This window comes from Urocitellus parryii, chromosome 6 (assembly GCF_045843805.1).
Source record: "Urocitellus parryii isolate mUroPar1 chromosome 6, mUroPar1.hap1, whole genome shotgun sequence".
Lineage (NCBI taxonomy): Eukaryota > Metazoa > Chordata > Mammalia > Rodentia > Sciuridae > Urocitellus > Urocitellus parryii.
In genome coordinates, this window is record NC_135536.1 from 175343647 (window position 1) to 175365120 (window position 21474).

Genomic DNA, 21474 nt, shown 5'->3' on the forward strand with positions numbered 1-21474 from the left:
AGACTTTTGCTCAAGGGTTTTAACCACGTGGAATAGAACTGAGTTCTCCAAGGAGGTTTAGGGGTGTTTGCAGGAGGTTCAGAAGGTGGCCAAAGGGATGTGTGGGTGAGTGGATGGCCCCAAGGCAAGATGGATGGAAGGATGGGTGGAGGGGTGGGTGGAGGGGTAGAGAGATGGGTGGCTGGGTGGGTTGAAGGAGATGGGTGAGTGGAGAGGTGGGTGGGTGGACAGATGGGTAAACCCTGGACACATGTCCCTAGAGCCTGTCTGCTACAGTTTTCTGTTTTTGTTGGCATCCCCGTTGTCCCTCTGCCAGCAACTCAGTCTGTGGACGCCATCTTGGGAGACAATCAGACGTCCCTGATCTGGGATGGTTCAGTTCATGGCGCTGTTTTGTGTCACCAGACTCATTTCAGTTGGAAAAGTTGGAAGGTGGCGTGGGGGATTCTGGCCCTGTCTGCTAGGTTAGCTTCCCCGGTCAGTTCCCCTGGCCCTGGGTCTCGGGTTGGATCCCAGTCTTGGCCGAGGGGGGTCTAACTCTGCCTGCTGGCCAGGGGGATGGCACGGCTGGGCCACCGTCACAGGGTGCACCCTCTCCCCAGGAGGAAGCTGTACCGGCATGTGGACAGCATGGTGTGTGGCTGCCCTGTTTGTGACCGCTGTGGGTGGCAGCCGCCAAGAGACAAACACAGTCCTCAGGGTCACCAAAGACGTGCTGAGCAATGGTGAGTCCAGCCCAGGGGGGCCGGGGTAGCCTCGGTTGGGCAGGGTGGGCTCAGGTACCCAAGGACCCTCCCTGACCGGCAGATTCCACAACAAGTGGCCGGGCAGTAGAGAGGTGGCCAGGGACCTGGGATTCCAATTCTGATTATGTGACCTAGAACCCCTGACCTGAGTTCCCCGAGCCTCAGTGTCCTCGTCTGAAAAGTGGACACAGGTGTCCGCATCTCCAGGGACTGAGAGGAGGACCTGTGACTTGACGTCTGGGTGCCCCTCTGTGAATGTGACCTTTTGGTGGGCCCCGAGGGTGGGACCTGTAATCCCTGCCTCCAGGGCTCAGGTCTTGTCATCTGGCATATGAGGACACATTGCCTGTCCCAACCCCGGGCGGTCGTGACAATAAAAATGGGATGATCTCCTCCGAGGTGCTTGGCCCTGACGGTGTCCCAGGATGGACGGCACACGAGGAGATGGACTTTTTAAAGCCGTGGAACACTTGGGAGGGAGGGTGACAAAGGGACGCCATCAGGGCTTGGCTGAAGGGTGTCAAAACCTAGGGGCCATGGGAGCCCAGGGGCTGCAGAGCCAGGGAGCAGGGCCATGGCGGGGGCGGGCACCCCTGGCTGACGCCCGGCCTCTCCGCAGCCATCTCGGGCACCCTGGAGCAGAGTGACGCTCTCCGCTCGGCCCTGAGGGAGGTGCCCATGGGTAAAGCCGGTGGTGACGGTGGCGGGCCTTTGCTGGGGGGGCTGCTTGGTGGAAGCGGAGGTGGAGGTGGCGGGGGAGGGGCCTTCTGGGGGGCCTGCTTGGTGGTGGGGGCGGGGGAGACAGCGGTGACCTGTTGGGTGGAGGTCTGTTGGGTGGCAGTGGAAACAGTGGTGGGGGGCTGCTGGGGGGCAGTGGTGGGGGGCTGCTGGGCGGTGGTGGCAGTAGTGGGGGGCTGCTGGGGGGCAGTGGTGGGGGGCTGCTGGGCGGTGGTGGCGGGAGCCATGGTGGGGGGCTGCTGGGGGGCAGTGGTGGGGGGCTGCTGGGTGGTGGTGGCAGTAGTGGGGGGCTGCTGGGGGCAGTGGTGGGGGGCTGCTGGGCGGTGGTGGCGGGAGCCATGGTGGGGGGCTGCTGGGGGGCCGTGGTGGGGGCCTGCTGGGTGGTGGTGGCGGGAACCATGGTGGGGGGCTGCTGGGGGGCAGTGGCGGGGGCCTGCTGGGCGGTAGTGGTGGCCTCTTGGGTGGTGGCCGTCACCGTTACGATGACTACAGAAGCGCTGAATTCCCCCGAGGTGTCGGTGGTGTCCCTTACAATGACTTCCATGTCCGAGAGCCTCCCCCCAAATACACCAATGGCAGACAGCTTGGTGGCAATTACAAATACGGGCACATTGACACCAACGACAACACTGCCCAGCTCGGGGGCAAGTACCGCTACGGAGAGATCCTGGAGCCCGACGGCAGCATCCGCGACCTCCGCAGCGGCGACGATCGGGGCAGATACCGTTCCGCGGAAGGTGCAGCCATCGGGGACCACCGGCATCACCGTCACCGGCGAGAGCTGCGGCCCGGGGAGATCCCAGCTGGGTGGCCACCGGGGCCCTGGGCCCTGGGGGCCTGCTGGGCTCCGGCGGCATGCTGGCCAACGAAGGCATCCTGTCGGGCCAAGGAGGCCTGCTGGGCGGAGGCGGTCTCCTTGGTGACGGAGGACTTCTTGGAGGAGGCGGCGTCCTGGGTGTGCTCGGCGAGGGCGGCATTCTCAGCACCGTGCAAGGCATCACGGGGTGAGGACAGGGGGCCCTCCCTGCGGCCGCAGGGAGCCTGCACCCAAGGGCTGGGGCGGGGGTGCCTGGTCTCCAGGACAGGGCCTGAGGGCTGGACGTCTTAAGGGTCCCAAGTCACACGGTTTGGGGGCTTGGTGTAGAAGAGCCCAGAGCCTGGACCCCGCTCCACCCGGGTCTGCTGAGTCTCCTTTCCCGTCCCCGAGGCTCGGTTTCCTCATCTGTGGGAAGGTCACGGAAATGATGGCAGGAGGATGGGCCCAAGGGTTCCCGACCAGCAGCCCTCATGATTTCACCCAGCCCAGAGCCACTCAGTCCAACAACACGCAGGGCTCCTTGCAGCTGAGGGACACCAATTGACACTGGGACCAGACCCAGTGGTTAGCCATGAATGACACCCCGTCTCCAGGAGCCTGCGGCGGGGGGTGGGGCAGCAGCTTGGATAAAGCAGCCTGGAGACTGTGATCCAGTTATGAGCGGCCTCCTCCGGAGGTCAGGGGAGGCTTCCTGGAGGAGGAGGACCTTGGCCCAAGGCTGGAGAATGGACAGGAGGGAACCAGGCAGCGGGTGGGGACACGCATCTTGGTGTGGAAAACGTTTGCGGGAAGTTCCTGGAGACACCCACAGTGGGCTGGCCCGGGGCTGGGGGCGAGGCGTCCCCCGCCTTGACATCTCTGCGAGATGCACATTCTGCCCCTGGACCCCAGGTCTCCTTCCAGTCGGGGGGATGGATGGGGAGCAAAGAAGGGGTGTGGGGGGCAGCCTCTCACCAGCCCTCCCCCCTGCAGGCTGCGCATTGTGGAGCTGACCCTCCCTCGGGTGTCCGTGAGGCTGCTGCCCGGGGTGGGCGTCTACCTGAGCCTGTACACCCGCGTGGCCATCAACGGGAAGAGGTGTGTGCCCTGGGCCCTGGGGGTCCCTGCTGGGCGGGTGGGCCAGGGGCTGCCCTCGCTCCACCTGGTCCCTGTATCCATGACGCTGGGAGCCCCAGTTTGGGACTGAGTCACCCCGCGGTCCTTACCAGCAGTGAGGATGGCCCAGCGCCATGGTTGAGGAGGTTGGAGGTGGGGGTGGCCTGGGCTCCATCCTACAAGCTGCGTGACCTTGGAGGGGTCTCTTGATGTCACTGAGCCTTAGTGTCAGCACCCACACTGGAATAGTAAGCCCACCTCCCTTTGGGGGGGGGCAGCAGGTGCCTGCCACAAAGTAGGTGCTCAGCGAGGGACTGGAGAAGCAGACTTCTGCATTCATTATCCCCGAGATGAGGTTGTGCCTGCAGCTGGGTGACTGGTTACCTTGGAAACCAGATGCAACCCTCCTTCCCAGCCTCTGGAGCTTTCTTAGGCTGAGGGGGAGGGAGCAGGGACACCTCCTGATTTGAGCAAGGGACAGGGTGAGCAAGGGACATGTCAGATGACAGGGCAGGCTGTGAGAGGTGCGCCCCCTGGTGGCCGGGGTGTGACTCCCGGTGTCCTTGGCCGGCTCCAGTCTCATTGGATTCCTGGACATCGCGGTGGAGGTGAACATCACGGCCAAGGTCCGGCTGACCATGGACCGCACAGGCTATCCGCGGCTGGTCATCGAGCGCTGTGACACCCTGCTGGGGGGCATCAAAGTCAAGCTGCTGCGAGGGTGAGTACCAGCAGGCGCCTCTTGACTGGGGGATGCTACAGCCGTCTCTGGCAAACAAATGGCGCCACTCACCTGTGCATGTCCCTGGAGGGGACAGTGATGTCACAGAGCAGTGACAAGTCACACTGGACCATCCACCCTCTGCTCAGTGTATCCTGGGTCGGGGAGTGAGGGTTTGTGTTTTTGGGTTTTTTTTCGATTTTACCTTCTCCACAAACTGTCCAAGACCCCACTCTGCCCAGAGGTCTTCAGGCGCCTGTATTGGCCAGCACAAGTCCCCAGGTGGAGGTCCTGGACGGGGGTGTACTCAGGACGGCTGGAAGCCAGCTCCCTCCCCTTTACCCCCCCCCCCACCGTCCACATGGAGGGAGCGCCTGCTCCAGCCTGTCTCAGGGGTCTCTGTCCCCCTTCTCCCCGTCTTACCAACCCCTGGCCACGCGCCCCCTGCTCATGGGGGCCTCTCTGAGCCTCTGTTTCTGCTTCAGGGAGGAGTGTGGCAGAGGGAATCCGGTGCTGGGGCCCAGAACATAGGAACCTTGGGGACTTTTAAATCCACATTTTACCATCATACATATTCTGTAATACACAGTTCAAAACTGTAGAATGACAGAAAGGTGAGGAGTGATGAGGGTCCCTCCCACCCCACCTCCTCTGTCCCTCCTGTCCCACCTCCTCTGCCCTCCCACCCTGCTCACTGCGGTTATTAGGTTCTTAATTTTCCTTCCAATTTCTTTGTTTAAATGAAGCAAACGTGTTCATACTTTCTTATCTGCCCCTGGTTTTAATGCTGATGGGTGCCCGCTGTAACCACCCCTCCCTCAGGAGGATATTCTGCATCCAGACTCAGCACGTGTCCCTGCTGCTTCATTTTGCACAGCTGTGTAGTATTCCATGGGGGAACCACCATCTATTTGCCCAGTCCCCTACGGCTGGGCATTTCAGTTTCTCCAAACTGCTGCTGTGACAATGAATTACCTTTTACAGATGTCATTTCACACGTGACCTGATTATCTGTTAGGTAACTTCCCAGAGGAGAAAAGGGTCTGGGCCCCGAGTATACATAGATTAATGGCAAACTGTCCCCCGACACACACGCAGGCACACAAGCCCCCTTGTGTTGTACCTGCACGACTGTTCTCAAGGGCCATCATCAAGGAGGACCAGAACCAGGCTTAGTCTCCTGAAGGTGGATCCACCTGAAGGGGTCCCAGGGTGAGCTTTCGGGGAACCCTCTAATTAGGGCTTTACCTCAAGTAATTCTTAGTCACCTCAGCTCGGCGCTGGACAGCAGCTCTGCCCTTGGGCACCCTTTGGTGTGAACCCCAGGAGCATAGTTTATTGGCTAGTATTTCTTCTTCTGTCCCTTCCACACACACTTACTGAGCCCCTGGAATGTTCTAGATCCTGCTGTGATAAAGCAGCGAGCTCCTTTGACCTCTGCAGCCAGCAGCCCCACAGAGGGCGCGGGAACCGGGGAAGGACTAGGAATCAGGAGCGGGCAGCCTGTCTTGATGGGTGGACGGATGAATGTGCCGCCCCGCTGCTGGCCGGGAGCCTGCTCCGGGTGGCCGCACTCTCTGCTGCTGGCACAATTGTCCAGCTCAGGGGTCTCACTGCCCAGAGGCGCCCCAGGGCAGACAGTCCTGAGAGCGCCTCGGTCTGTGCCTGGCCTTGACCCTGCCCCATGTCCCCAGGCTTCTTCCCAACCTCGTGGACAACTTAGTGAACCGGGTCCTGGCCAACGTCCTCCCCGACCTGGTAAGAACGGGGTGGGAGGGCACGGGCACCTGCAGACCAGGGCCACAGTCCAGGGACACAGAGGAGACCCGGGGAGATGGAGGGAACCAGGAGCCGGGACGCGTTCTTGGTGGCCTGGGAAGGACACGAGGCTCCTGGGGACAGATGAGGAGAGGGACAGGAGGGCGAGGGTTGGCACCACCCAGCCCTGGGCTCCCTGCGGCTCCAGCTCCTTCCGGCTGTGTGACGAGGCCGGTCACCTCCCTGGGTCTCCAAGGTGGCCATTCTGACGGAGCCTCCCCCCGGGGCAGGGGGAGGACAGCGCCTGGCGCAGAACAAGCCTTAGCCGTGGGCACTGGGGGGCGGCTCCCTCCCAGCTCCCTGATGTCACCAGAGCTCTGTGACGTCTCCCTGCAGCTCTGTCCCATCGTGGACGTGGTCCTGGGTCTCGTCAACGACCAGCTGGGGCTCGTGGACTGTGAGTTCCTTCCTCCCGGCTGCATTTGGCCGAGGCCCGACCCGGGGACATGCCACACCCAGGAGGAGGCCCTGTGACCTGGCCTTCCCTCTGTCCCGACATCCTGCTGGGGGGTTTGCTCGCCCTGTGAGCCTGGACCTGGAGCCGTGGCTGCGCCCCAGGCCGCCTGTGACCCCCGCCTCTGCCTGCAGCTCTGGTCCCGCTGGGCATCCTGGGGAGCGTCCAGTACACCTTCTCCAGCCTGCCCCTGGTCACCGGGGAGTTCCTGGAGCTCGACCTCAATGTGAGTGCTGGCTTGGCCCAGGGAGGTGGCCTCCTGCCCGGGGGTGGGGGTGAAAGGAGGGGCCCCTGGGGCTCCCACTGGGTGCTTGGGGAGCCTTGTCCAATTAGATGGGGGCCTTCTAGGAGTCCTGTTAGGAATGCAGTCTCAGCCGGCCGTCTCCTAAGCCTGCTGTGCAGCAGCCATGTTTTACATGCTGGGTGCAGATTCATCCAGTCTGTCCTCACAGCAGCCACGGGGACGGGCGCACGCTGACTGAGAACACACAGGCACAGAGAGGTTAAGCCAGTGGTTCAGGGCCACACAGCTAATAACGTGGACCAGAGGCCCGAGTCAGGCCACCTCCCTGCTGGTGGAGCTGCACCCAGGAGCCAGGGCTTGACCCTGACAGTGAAGGCTGTAGGCATTTAACAAGGCTCCCCGTGATTAAAAAAAAAAAAAAGTCCCGATTGGCAGCATTCGCTGATTTCCAAGGCACAAACACTCCCCTCAGAGCCAACTTCAAGCTACCACAGGACATCTCTAAAGGGAAGTTGGAAGACATGTGACACTGGGTCTCATACAGTGGCCCCGACCTGGCCCTACTTGTGCACAGGCACACGGACTTAGGTGGGTCCTCTGAGACCACAGACCTGGAGGCCTCCTCACTCCCCCCAGCAGTTCAGAGCAGCAGGTGCACCCCGCTCTGAGGCCCCAGGCACACCGCACACCTGAGGTGCTCTAAACACACCCATTCCAGAGACATCTGGTAGTCACCTGCCGTGTACCAAGGACCCAGTACAGCAGTGAGGAAGACAAAGTCCCTGCCCTGAGAGAACTTGTGATCTATTGTGATGTAGGAGGCTGAGGCAGGAGGATCACAAGTTTGAGGCCAGCTTCAGCAACTTAGTGAGATCCCCATTCCATCTCAAAATAAAATTTAAAAATAAAGGTTAGGGGTGTAGTTCCTGGTTCAGAGGCACTGGGTTCAAACCCCAGTACTAGAAAAAGAAAAGAGTGTGTGTGGAGGGGGGATTGAGAGAGAAAAAGAGAAATGGTCACTCAATAAATACACAATTATTAATCTAATGTTGTAATGGAGCCTAATGTGGGGCAGGTGATGCATTCAGGGAGGTCTGGGAGGGCTTCCTGGAGGAGGTGGTCTTGAACTAAGATGACTGAGGCACACAAGGAAAGTGCGGGGAGGTCCGCGGGAAGGCCCATTGCGGGTGGCGAATCCCCGGTGGCTGCAGTAGGAAGGTGAGGGCAGAGTGGCTGGAGGTGAGAGGCCGCTCCACACCAAGTGCTGAGACCCAGGGCTCTGGTCCAAGGGGCTGCCTGCGCGGGTTCAGGGCCCGGTGTCCGCCCTCAGCCTCCCTCTTCTCCCTCCTCCCTGCCCTCCTCCCTCTTCTCCCTCCTCCCCAGACTCTGGTGGGCGAGGCCGGCGGAGAGCTCATCGACTACCCACTGGGGCGGCCGGCTGTGTCTCCCAGGCAGAGGATGCCCGAGTTGCCGCCCATGGGCGACAACACCAACTCGCAGCTGGCCATCTCGGCCAACTTCCTGGGCTCAGTGCTCACTCTGCTGCAGAAGCAGGGGGCGCTGGACATCGACATCACCGACGGCATGGTGAGTGGCGCCCCCTAGGGGCGGGCTGGGACTGGGCCCTGGAGGGAGAACCAGACGGCCCACCTCTCTCGGCTCCACCCACCTGCTCGGCTCCACCCACCCCACTCGGCTCCACCCACCTCACTCGGTTCCACCCACCTCTCTTGGCTCCACCCACCTCTCTCGGCTCCACCCACCTCTCTGGGCTCCACCCACCTTACTCCGTTCCACCCACCTCGCAGTCAGCTCCCTTGCTTTCCCTGTGCTGCGCTCACAGACCAGACCCTGAGCAGCGCTGTGGCACCATGAGCCTGCGGAGTCTGTTTAATATTCTGTCCTGTCTAAAAGAGGCACCGTAGAGTCACACGTATGTCTCTCCGCATAAACGTGTAGACTCCCTTGGCCAATGTTGGCACTTCGGGAACTAAAATAGGTGGGGACAAAACACCACCCAGAACTCGCTCCTTGGTCATTTGCTGTCCAAACTTTCTCTTGAAAAATGTCAGACCTTAAGAAAAGTTTCAAGGTGTGACAATGTGTGCTCACTGACCTTCACCAGACCACCTGTCCGTCGTCTGTCCACTGTCCTGTTGACCCAGCCACTCACCCACCTATCATTCACCCAGCCGACCACCCACCTATCCATCCATCCATCCATCATCCATCCATCACCTGTCAGATATCTGTCCATCTGTCTGTCATCCACCCACCCATCCATCCCTCCATCCACAATCTTTCAGATATCTGTCCATCCATCCACCCACCCCCCCCTATCTGTTGAACAGTTGGGGTTTCTTGAGGCCCCATGGGATTTGCTCCACAAACCACCTCCCTGTTCCAAGAACAGGTGTCCACAAACAAAACAAGCAACAAGAAGCCCATACAAACGCTGGTGCTGTTAGATGCCACTTAGTAACCTATACCCTCTGCCCCTGCAGTTTAACTAGGAGAAAACAGACACTGGCTTCATTGGTGCCCCTTTCTTTCTGTCAAGTGGTGCTGGCTTTCCACTCTTTTTAGTATCTGAGGTCTTAGGAAGTGAGTTAAGCCGGGCACCATGGTGCACACCTGTCATCCCAGCGGCTCTGGAGGCCGAGGCAGGAGGATTGCGAGTTCAAAGCCAGCCTCAGCAATGGCGAGGCGCTAAGCAACTCAGTGAGACCCTGTCTCTAATAAAATACAAAATAGGGCTGGGGATGGGGCTCAGTGGTTGAGTGTCCCTGAGTTCAACTCCAGCACCTCTCCACAAAAGTGAGTTGGTTTAGGGAAGATCTGAAGCCAAAAGCAGTATCAGGGATACGGCAGAAGTCATGGGCCAGGGACCCAGACATTGCAAAGGGGCCCGACGGCGCTCCCCTTGCCTTAGCAAAGAGTTCCACGTCTGCAGAAGAAAGGTTCGGGCCTCGCCTCCGTTCTTCAGGTGGGGGCTGTGGTGAGCCTGGTCTACACAGTGGCCGCTGCTGGACAGGCGGGGCTTCCCAAGGGGTCCTTCAGGGAAAGGAGATGGTTGTCTGGTCACCATGTTGGCAATGCCCGTCTGTCCCTGTCACCTTGGGACTCACTTGACCCTTTTCCTTGTCCTATAGTTTGAAGAGCTTCCTCCGCTCACCACATCCACACTGGGAGCCCTGATTCCCAAGGTACGTAAGCCAGGAAGGCGCCACTGTCCTCCACTGTCCCCCACCAGCCATCCCAGGTACCGGGCTCTGGGGAGGATGCCCAGCACTGGGGCAGCTGCTCTGCCTGCCTTCCTGGACTGAGGGGCTCAGAGGCAGGAGGGGAAGGAGCCTGAGCTCTGTCTGCAGACCAGCTGGTGAAGTTCTGGTCCTGGCCATCCACTCCTTCACTGTGTGACCTTGGACAAAAGTTGTAACCTCTCTGAGTTCTATTCCCTCATCTGTCAAAAATGCCCGCTGACACCTCTTCCACGGGTTCCGGTATCTAGGGGAGGAGAAGGGATAAGGCGGTCAAGGTGCCGACACAGGGCCAGGCACACGAGAATTGTGAGAGCCTAGAGGGGAAGAGCCAGGTCCTTGGAGGCAACCTGGCTCAGCAACTCCAGCCCATTGCTGTAGGCAAATGGCCTCTCCTTTCCGAGCCTTCACTTTTCTCATCTGGAAAATGGGGATAGCAGTGTTCACCCTGAAGGGTGGTCCTCGACAGGAATCTGGAACCCAGATACAGAGCAGGCATTTGGCGATGTAGTTACTATCTTTGCTCTTAATAATTATAAGTTGTTATTATTTATTTATTTTTAAAGAGCAAATGTGCTCTTGTCCCGTTGTTGATCCCTTCTCCGGTGCTGGCCCCCTTGCCCTGCTCCTGGCAACAAAGATCCCTGTTCAGAGTTACAGCCCTTTGTGGCTTTCCCCAACTCTGCCAGTCCCAGGTAGGGGACTTACCAGGTGGTCGCTATCGCCCTCGTGTGGTTGAGAGTAGAATGGCAGAGGCACCGTCCATGTCAGAAGCAGCAGCAGCTCAGGTGGCCAGGCAGTCCTCCATCGCGGGACCTTTTATTTATTGGGCCACTTCCCATGCGCACTGCATTTTACAGCTTTTGAGAATTCGGTCCTATTTATCCCACGCAGCCCAAATGGACAAGCACCTCATTTTACAGATGGGGAAAGAGAGGCCCAGGGAGTCACCCAATGAGGCAGCCCCAGAGCAGGCGTTAGGCCTCCAGATAGCCACAGGTCCGCTGCAGCGGGGTCAGGCAGGGCGCCGCCGCCTGTGTCCTGGAGGCCCACCTGGGGTGGAGTCACGGGGGAGGCGTGGTCAGCGCTGAGACGGGCACCCCCAGGGATCTCTGTGAAGGGGCACTGCTAATTCTTGGGGACTCTGCACATTCCAGTCTGGGTGGTTGGGACCCCAGAGCCCTCCAGAGAAGTGCCCTGACAACCCCTACCCCGCGAAAAGCCAATAGTAAGGTATTGACTTGTTGAAAGTCCGACTTCCCAGGGGAGAGTTCAGGGACAGGCCAAATGGAGGAATTTACTAAATTTATCCACTGACCAGGAGCTTGAACAGAAGAATTCATCTGGCACATATTCGAGAAATGAATAGAATCTTTTTAGGACCCGACCTGCCCTGTAGCATTGCATATGGCAAAGTTTCCATGGAAACAGCTTCTCTCTACTCTTTTATTTATTTATTTTTGGGGTACTGGGGATTGAACTCAGGGGCACTTGACCACTGAGCCACCTCCCCAGCCCTATTCTGCACTTTATTTAGAGACAGGGTCTCAATGAGTTGCTTAGTGCCTCACTGTTGCTGAGGCTGGCTTTGAACTCGAGATCCTCCTGCCTCAGCCTCCTGAGCCCGTAGGATTACCGTCGGGCACCACCGGGCCTGGCTCTACTCTTAAAAAGTAGCTTCCTGGGTTTGCACACTTAACTGTGCCCAGTTAATATATTTAAGAAGAGTGGCCTTAAAATTATCATTATTTTTTTGTGAACAAGTTACTGAGTGAATATGATAAACAGGTCACTTGGTGAATTGTCCCTTTGGTAAATTAGCTTTGGGGGACTGACTCTGTGGTCAGTAGGCCCAGGTCTGTCCCACTGTGAGACCCAGGGAATCCAGGTTGGGGCGGCTGTGCCTTGCTCTGGGACTTTGCAGGACACCCTCGGGGGATGGCCTGTCATTCCATGAGGGGTGGTGGACACCCGGGCTCTGAGTTGCACAGCCTGGGCGGGGTCACCTCCCCTACTGGCCTTGGATGGGCCTGACATGTCCCTCTGAACCTCAGTTTTTAAATCTGTGGCCTGGAGATGAGACCCTGCAGGGCGGTGATGACTGAATGAAATGGAGACGGTCACTTGGCCCCGCCCAGCGCCCCAAGGAGGCCCCCTCTGCTCAGTGCCGGGTGGTTTTGAGCAGTCCCTGTGTCTGGGATTGTCACCTTCATTCCCACGGTGGCCCAGGGAGAGGTGGAGAAGGGAGCCCCCGCCCTGACCCCACAGCCGCCCTTGGCTTTGCCTGCGGTTCCTAGGGCCCCAGGGGCTCTGGGCCTGAAGGTGCGGGTTAGAAAGGCGCTGGCAGCCCCCTCCCCACGCCCCACCCCACCCCACCCCGAGGTGCACCAGGCCCAGGGCCCCGCCCACTTGCCGGCCCCGCCCACCTGCCGGCCCCGCCCACAGGTGTTCCAGCAGTACCCCGAGTCCCGGCCGCTCACCATCAGGATCCAGGTGCCCAACCCTCCCACGGTGACGCTGCAGAAGGACAAGGCGCTGGTGCAGGTGTTCGCCACCTCTGAGGTCGTGGTGTCCCAGCCCAATGACGTGGAGACCACTATCTGCCTCATCGACGTGGTGAGTGCCTGGGCTGCAGGGGCCCCGGCTGGGCCTCAAGCCGGAGCCACGGGGTCTCCAGAGCTCCCGGGCCCTACCACTCCCCACAGGCCCTGCCACAGGACCCTGCCCACCTGCTGCCTTCCTGTCCCCGCCCCCAGGGCTTGAGATCAAGTGAGCGCTTCTAGTCTGGGAAGTGGGTTTCCTGCTGGAGCATGACAGGCCAGCTGTGTGGGGTCCTTTTGGACATCATCAGGTGGCAGATTAGAAGAGCCAATTCTCACCCAATCTGAACCCCGCTGTGTGACATTCCCATCAACAGCCCAAATGTCTGAGCCAGCTCAACCCTGACTCCAGACTCCATTGCCCCAGAGATGCAGCCCTGACTTCCTGGCCCGCAGCCTGGTCTGGCCGCATTCTGCCCCAGCCTCACAGAGTCCTCTCACTGGCTCCATCTCCAACCTTCTTGCTTTCCTTTTAATGCCAACCTCCTTCCTGCCTCAGGGCCTTTTGCACATGCCCTCCCCACTATCTGGATGGCTCTCGCTCCCTCTTCTTCATCTAGTCAAACCCTACACAGCCTTCAGTCCTCAGTTCAAACACTGTTTCCTCAGGATGACTTCTTGTGATGGATTAGGTCCCTGTCACAGGCAACCAGCGCCCCTTGCTCTTCATCATGCAATCCCTATTATTGTTGCTAATTCCATTGCATGAATTTATTGGGTTTTATTTTTATTTTCAAAAATGTAACTTTTATCTGATCTTATTTATTAGAAGGAGGGTCAGGGGAGCAAAGAGGGATTTTCCTACAGCAAAGTTTCTGCTTGAAAAGGGAGATGAGTCTGGTCCTTTTATGCCCTATTCTGGGGGGCGGGGCAGTAATGATTGGCAGCAATGATGCCCAATCCCATCTGCCATGGCTTTCCTAAAGCAAGTTTCCTGGGCTTCAAGCCTCTCCCTCGAAGGCATCTCAGAGAGACTTGGTTAGCGTCCCCAGTGCCAGTCATGGGGATTCTGTGTCATTTGTCTTTGTGGGAAGTATTCACTCAGCTAACTCGCCAATACTGTTAATGTTGGTCCTTTATCATTCCTGACTCCTGCTTCCTCTGGGGAGGTGGACCTACTGTGTGGGAGCCTCGTGCTTAAAGGGAGCCTGGCCAGGGCCCTGGAGCAAGCCCTGGTGACGCTCAGGGTCAGTGGGCTCCTAGCCAGTGCCTGCACAATAGCCCGACAAGCTGGCAGTGACGGTCACCTCTTCCTCCTCCCTCCAGGACACCGACCTCTTGGCCTCATTTTCTGTGGAAGGGGATAAGCTCATGATCGATGCCAAGCTGGACAAGTAAGGGGTTTGCTTCCCGGTTCCCCCTCAGGAAGCCGTCTTGGGGCTGTTGTAGCTGGTGCTGGCCCAGACGGCCACCAGAGGTCTCCTATGTCAGGAGTGACCTTCAGGGTGGGTCAGTGCAAGAGGCCGCAGAGGCAAAAATGGCCATGTCTGCCGAGAGCTCCGTCAGGGGCCGCCAGGTAGTGTGACTCAAACAGGAAGAACCAGCTGCCGTCAGCCGCGGTGTTGGCAATCAAGACGACCTGGATGCTGACGAACCAGGCTCTGCCACGGGCTCCCAGTGCACCTGGGAAGTCAGGGCTAGGATGCTCCTTTCTAAAGATGAGAAAACTAGGGCTCAGAGAGGGAGATTTACCTATTTAGGGTCAGACAGCAAGTACAGAGAGGGGCTGGGAGCCAACCCAGGTGAATGTGACCTGCTGCATTGAATGGTTAAAAGTGCTGGCTTTGGACTCCAGTATATGGGTCCAAATCCTGATGTGACCACTGTCTGGCCGCATGACCTTGGCCAAGTGACTTCCCCTCTGAGGCTCCGTCTTCTCATGGGAAAATGGAGACCCCAGTCCTACTTAATAAGATTCCTAAAGATGATAGCTATTATTTACTGGGTGCCTTCCACGTGCCTGGCATTGAGCCAAGTCCTAGGAGTGTCTTCGGTTAGTCGTTGACGTCAGCCTACGGAAGTAAGTACTAGGTGCTCATTTTGAGATTTAATGAGATCATGGGTCAAATTTTCAGCTCGTGTTAGGTCATCGCAAGTTTTTCCTTTGATAAAAGCTCTGAGTCCAACCATGGGGGACTCTGAGACGGTATCAGTCAGCCATCTGAGTTCCAAGGTGGCCACATGCAGCCAGGGGCCCAGCCGTGGGAAGGCCGGGGTTCCAGCGGGCAGAGCCGGGCAGACTCTACAGAGAGGAAAAGCACCCGGGCGTTGTGACAGGAGGGACCGAGGAGGGCTGGCGTCGGCGTCCGGAGGAAGAAAACACGCCCAAAGCACCGAGTCCTCTTCTTGTTATCCATGACTCTGTCATTTAGTCCGAGCAGTCTTGCATTCTGCAGAGAGGCACAGAGAGGCGAAGGGCCTTGGCTGAGGTCACACAGCCGATAGGTGGCAAAGCCACAACAGGCACCTTGCCCACTCTGAGCATAGCGTCTGGCCCATGGTTACTGCTCCGGCCCATCATTCCCCTCAACTCCCCCAGGACCAGGGGCTCCCAGAGGTCGTGGGTGGAGGGCTTCAGACAGTTGTGGAGACCCAGCACCTCGGGCTCCCAGTAATGGCTGCTTCTAACGGGCTGACATTATCACCCGCAGGACCAACCTCAACCTCCGGACCTCGAATGTGGGCAACTTTGACGTAAGTGCCACATCAGGGCCCAGGGAGCATCTTGGGCTTGGGGAAAGCTCCTCTGGGGACGGCCTCTCCCCGGGGCCAGAGAGGCTGGGACTCCAGCAGGTGGCCGGCCTCCTCGTGGACGCAGAGAGGGGGAAGCGGGGACACAGGGGGAGGGCAGGGGGTCGGCCACCTGCTGCTCTGTTTTAATGGGGGACCTTTCGTGCACATCGGTGGGGACAGCCATGTCCTGGGGGAGTCAGGAGGCCACTGACCCCTGTGTGACTTGAGCATTACCGGCCACTCTGAGCCTCAGTCTCCTCCTCTTAGATCAACAGGGCTGGGTTTGTGTTCATCCTCAATCTTACTCCCGGGTTCTGGAATCCCCTTTCCAAGGGCCCGTGACTCTGAGACATTCAGGGCCGGGTCCTGTTTCATCTCTGTTCTTGGGTCCCTGCACCTCACCAAGGCCTCGGAGTCAATCTCTCTCTCTCTCTCTCTCTCTCTCTCTCTCTCTCTCTCTCTCTCTCTCTCTCTCTAAGAAAAGCTGACAGCTAAGCCCTTGCTTGCTTCCTGGGGTGAGCCGGGCAGATTCATCTCTTGTTCCTTGTTTTTCTTGAACTCAGACGTGTGCAGCCCGTGAGATCCGTGTCCCCAGCTCACTTTTAGATGGAGGACTGTCCCGGCTCTCCGCTGGCTGGGCAGGTTCTCACTGGGTCCTCACAGCCTTCTTAGGATCTGGGCACCTTTCCCATAAGGAAGCTGACGTCAGGGAGGTTCAGTGACGGGCCGGAGGGGACAGTGGGCTGGAAGTCGCAGTGGACTGAGTGGCGGGCGCTGAGCACCCTGCAGATCTCTGACGTGAAGGACTTTCACAGCCAGCGTAAGGGAGGGTCAGTCCCTCTTGTCTTCAGACGTGGAAGCCAAGGTTTAGAGACGTTAAGGGAGGTGACACAGCTGTCCCTTGCCATCCATGGGGGCATCGGCCCAGGGTCCCCCATGACACCGAGGTCCCCGTGTAGACAAGGGCGTGGCGTCTGCCTGGGGCCTGCTCCACCTGCAGCATTTCCATCCTCTCAGGAAGGTAGTGTGGCGCCCAGGATGTCAGTGCCACGTAAACGCATTCACGGGCCACGTGGGACATTCCCCTCAACGACGGACCAGAGACTGTGCTGGTCTCATAGGGCAAAACGGCTTAGTGACATTGAAGCCATCTTGGTTTATGAAACACACTGTGATGCTCACATGGGGACCACATTCCCAGGAGCTTCCCCGTTAAGTGACAGGTGACAGTTGTTAGACAGTACTGTGGGAGTGATGGCAAGAGAGCCTGTGCCCATCCAGGATGGAGGGAATTTGCTTTCAAATATTTGGGATCCGCGGTTGGTGGCACCCACAGGTGCTGACCTCGGGAGCCGAGGGTCAGAGGTGAAGGAGGCTGAGCTGGGATGGAGCCGGGGTGCTGGCCACGGGGTGCTGGCCACGGGGTGCAGGGCCTTGGAAGGGTGCTTCAGGGCCGGCCTCCCTCCACCCAGGCTCCAGCCTCCAGGGGAGCCGCTCCACCTCCCTGGGCCCCGCCTGTGGCTCAGGGACCGCCCGCCTCACCTCCCACCAGCACAGGGAGCAGTGACCCAGGTGGCCCTGGGGCCATCTGCTGAGCCGGTCAGGGTCCTGGGGCTCTGTGGCCAGGACTCCCAGAGGCTCCCGAGCAGCTCTGGGTCTCCATCTTGGGCCCCAGCCCCAGGTCCCCAGGGGCCTTCAGAGCCGGGAAGGCCCTGCCCAGGCTCAGTCCTCTGTCCCCGCAGGTGGGCCTCATGGAGGTGCTGGTTGGGAAGATCTTCGACCTGGCCTTCATGCCCGCAATGAACGGTGAGCGCGGGCTGGGGCCCGGGGACCTGGGGACCTGGGGACAGCTGGTGTGCAGGACACGAGGGACTCGCAGACATTCCACCTCAGAGGCAGTTCTGAGGCTGGACTGAAACGTTGAAACGTTGATTTAAGCTTCCAAATGCAAGTATTTTTCAGGTTTTTAAAAATTGACTTTAAAAATGTATTTTAATTCACAAATAATAGTCGTGTGTACTTACGGGGCATCTGTGGTGTGGCCTCCAGATCCATCTCGCTGCTTTCTTGTTTGGCTGAGCGTCTTGTTTTTCTGATCACCCATGAAAACTGAATGTGTGCAAACTTGAGAAATCCTGGAACAATATATTTTGAAAGTCTCACCTCCCGGGGCGATTACCTGAACCCGGGTATATTTCCCTCTGAACTATTTTCCTCCGTTTCTCTAGGGTTAAGATGTCGCCTGGCTCCTTTTAAAACACAAATTTCTTCTGAATCATGCAGGGACTGCACGGATAATACATTCTGATTCTAAAAATTTCAGTCCGTGCAGATAGAGCTGAGGTTGTCCCGACCAGTGTCCCCAACCTCCTAACTCAATCTGTCCCCTGGGAAGCCACATTATCACTGAGAAGATTCCCTCCCCGTCTTGAAGAGTAGAACAGACCAAGTGTCTCTAGAATGGGATTGGGAGGCCTCTCGCGGGACCCCGGGGTCACCTGGAGGCTGGGAGAGCTGGGTGACCCCAAGATGATCGGGGACCTCAGCCCCAACCTGCTTCATCCAGCGCTGTGATGCTGGGGACAAAGTGGGCTGGCACGTCCCAGTTGATGTCACCCCCATACCAGCCGGGGCTCATTTAGAGAGACACTGGTGTCTAACGGAGCCTTATTCTGTGTGACAGAGAGAGTAGTCACAAAGCCCATGCATGACAGCAGGGTGTCAGGGGCCAGGTGAGGGGACAGGGGACAGGAGACAGAGGCTCTAGGCCTGCTTGGTCCCTGAGGGCCGTGCACTGGGACACGTCCTTTCATCTCCCTGAAATGCCATCTGTCACTTTTCTTAGGTTCTTGGAGTGGGTCCAGAAGACACCAGCCCCACCCAATACCTGAGAAAGGGCGGGACCGGGAGAGCCACAGAGCCCCCGAAAAGTCCAGCGGGGTCCAGGCGCCTTGTCCCCTGCCCACCCCCGTCCCTGCTTCCCTCCTTTCCCATCCCTCCTTCTAGAACAAGGGTCACAGGTCCACTTGGTCCTGACAACTTGAGACCCGGGACCAAACCCCGTCCCCGTCATTTGCTGGTCCCCACGGGCAGCCCCTTCCTTGACTTAGCAAACGTGTCCCCTCCTCTGTGCTGTGTCCAGGGCTCTGTGGTGCTGGGGACACCGTCCTGCCTGCAGGGATCCCACGGCGCAGCAGGGTGACAGTGACAGTTTGCCGTCTCTCTGCTGGAGGCTCTTGGTCCCGCGGTGGCCCAGTCACCTGGGTCAGGGAACCTTGCGAGGATGGGCCAGCAGGACAGCCTCGGGGACGGCCCTCCACCCACAGGGAGGCAGGGTGACCGTGTGCTGTGGCCAGGAGGGTTGGCAGGCGCGAGGAGATGGCCAGGCTTGGGGGCCTCCTGGCCGCGCTGACCTCGCCTGACCTCGCCTGACCTCGAGCCGCTGTGGTTGTTTTTCAGCCGTACTGGGTTCCGGGGTCCCTCTCCCCAAAATCCTCAACATCGACTTCAGCAACGCAGACATCGACGTCTTGGAGGTAAGGGGAGCAGCGCTCTGTCCCCCGCTGCCCTCTGTCCTCACGTCTGGCCACGGCTAAAGGTCCGAGCAGTAATTGGGGAAAGGGAGAGAAGGGGGGCCCTGAGACCTCTCCCTCCAACATACGAGACGGAGGAACAAAGAATAGGGCCACTGAGCGTCCTTCAAGGCAAGCCCACAGTCCCACTCAGAGCTGCCCATCCCCCAGGTGGAAAGCTGAGGCTCCTCAGCCACGGGCTTCCCCAAAGGTGAAGGTGGTGTCGCTCACTGGGAAAACCTTTATTGAGCACCTACTACGTCCAGACACTTTGCAAGGCCCTGGGATACGGGGCCTTCCAAACCCAGAGGGACACAGGACTTTGGGCAAACGTCCCTGAAGACACTGGCTGATTATAGACGGCAGGTGTCTTGAAGTTCAGAAGAGGGGGCTCTTGCCACCACTATAAGGACCACAGGTGCTCAGCATCTGAAATTTGGAAAATACAGGGACATTAAACGAACACAGGCGTATCCTCAGTATACGCGCAGCCCACAAGTCAACCCTTAGAACATGTTTTTTTTGTGATTGTTGTTTTTTTGTTTTTCATTCCAATCTTTCGGAAGTTTTATTTATTTTTCTTTCTGGAGTTTTATTTTCAAAGATGGCTTTGACCAGGGCATCAGCAGAGCCCTCAGGCTAAAGAATAGGGCTTGGAATCCAGCAGTCTGGGTTCAAATCCCGACTCTGCCAGTTGCCAGCTGGATGACTCTGGGTGGGCTACTTAACTTCTCTGGGCCTCAGTTTTCTCCTCTATTAAAAAAAAAAAAAAAGGCTGGTCCCAGGGCCGACCCACGGGGCTGTGTTTAGGATGACAGGAGCCTCTCCTGTAGTGCCCTTGAGCCCTGACACTCGGTAAGTGTTCTGGAATGGTCTGCCACGTCAGTGTGAGCATATGATAAGGATGGCTGCTGGGGCTACCTCTGGGTTCAGGATTCCTCCTTGTTATTCCCAGAGATGGAACCAAGGGGCCTTTGTCCCAGGTTGACAATTCCTTTTGCAAAAGGCTCGCCCGTCACACTGCTGACTCTTCCTCCTCCTGTGACCTTGACATTTCTGGAAGCTCTGGCCTGTGGGTGGGATGGGCTTCCACTTGGACTGAGTGCCGTCCTCTCCTGGCTGGACTGAGGCCATGTGTTTTTGGCAAGGACATCCCAGGAGTGGAACTTGGAGCTGTCACTAGCCCCCTGTCAGGGACACCGTGTGGGACACCTTTGTTTCCATCACTCGCTTGAGGTGGCTCCTGCCAGGTCCCTCCAACTGAAAAGCTATGATTTTCCACTTTGTCACTGATCAGGAGCTGGTTCTCCTCCACCTTCTTTTTAAAATTTTTATATTTAAAAAAAATTTAGTTGTAGTGGGACACAGTACCTTTATTTTATCTATTTATTTTATGTGGTGCCAGGGATCGAACCCGGGGACTCGCACGTGCCAGGCGAGGCTGCACCGCTGAGCCACAGCCCTGGCCCTCGGCCCTTCTCTCTTTTTATTTTTTTAGTTCTGATTCAAAAGGTGCTTTTCCCGTGGTGCACCGTGATCATCACCCACACACGACCCCCCCCCCCCCCCGCCACCCATGTGGGCCTGGCTGTGGCTCTTGTCGGCGTTCGTCACTGTCCCGTTGGCCTAACTGTGATTTTGGAGTTCTTCCTTAAGGAAGGCCCGACCTTCCTCCCCGTTTATTCATTCACTTTGTCAGTTGTTCACTTAGTCAGTATGAACTCGTGGACACTTATTTTTCTTCTTTGAGTTTTGATTTTTACTTTTGTCACTATTTTGTTGCAGAACTTTTCTGTAGTCCCGTGGAGTGGACCTTGGTGACTGCAGAGGGCTCAGGCCTGCGGGGCTTACTTAGGGGAGGGGGATGGGGTCAAGGAGGGCTGTGTCTTGCCCAAGGTCCTCTGAACAGGGGGCCCCAGGCCCACAGAACCCCTTCGCGGAGTCCATTCGGAGTCACCGCTCCCCTGAGTCACACTCGCCCCGTCCACGGCAGCAGGCAGGTGTGTGGCCGAGGCTGAGGCCAGAGCCCCGCCCCCACCTGCTCACCTGGTTCTCTCTTCTGCCCTCCAAGGACCTTCTGGTGCTCAGCGCTTGAGTGACAGAGGCAGGGACGTTGTTGGAAGAAGCCAGAACCAGCCCTGGAGAGGACTGGCCTGGACACGGTCCCTGGCCCTGAAGCCCTGAGGCCTCCACAGCAGGCCCCTCCCAGCCTCCAATCCTCTCCTCCACCTGCCTCCACCTGACAGAAAGGATCCAGCCACTGCCCCGTTGGCAAACCGTACCATGCAGTCCCCGGGCTCTGCAGGGGAGGAGGTGGCCCTGAGGACTGGGCCTCAGGCGGATCTGACTCCAGGAGTTATCTTGGCTTTCAATAAAACATTCCCTTTCCTGCATCGGGCCAGCCCCCGTGGCTGCCTACGGGTCTGATTCCTTCCCTCCTTGGCTGTGCCCGGGGGCCTGGCAGCCGGAGCTGCGTGGGGCTGGAGGGTTGCTCAGTCACATCCGGGGACAGGGCTAGCAGCAGGGCTTACTCCAGCTCTCCACACCTTTGTTCTGCACTCCCCTGGGCGGGTCCTTCCTGCCTCAGTTTCCCTTCCCGCGCCTCAGCCCACGGGGAGGGCCAGGATGCAGAAAGCACAAGTTCAAGGTCACCTGACATCTCACAGCCACGATGAC

The 21474-nt window shown here is 58.4% G+C and overlaps 1 protein-coding gene across 1 annotated transcript; it reads left to right on the forward strand.

The window, feature by feature from the left end:
- Window positions 1–619: 619 nt before the first annotated feature.
- Bpifb4 (BPI fold containing family B member 4) lies at window positions 620–20893 on the forward strand. The gene is given in 17 exon segments (XM_026402159.2): window positions 620–725; window positions 1366–1428; window positions 1997–2290; window positions 2293–2488; window positions 3274–3378; window positions 3974–4117; window positions 5812–5875; window positions 6272–6332; window positions 6524–6615; window positions 8017–8220; window positions 9786–9839; window positions 12339–12509; window positions 13760–13827; window positions 15145–15187; window positions 16969–17032; window positions 18686–18762; window positions 20870–20893. Coding segments are annotated over 17 exon segments (1830 nt in total).
- The last annotated feature ends 581 nt before the right edge of the window (window positions 20894–21474 follow it).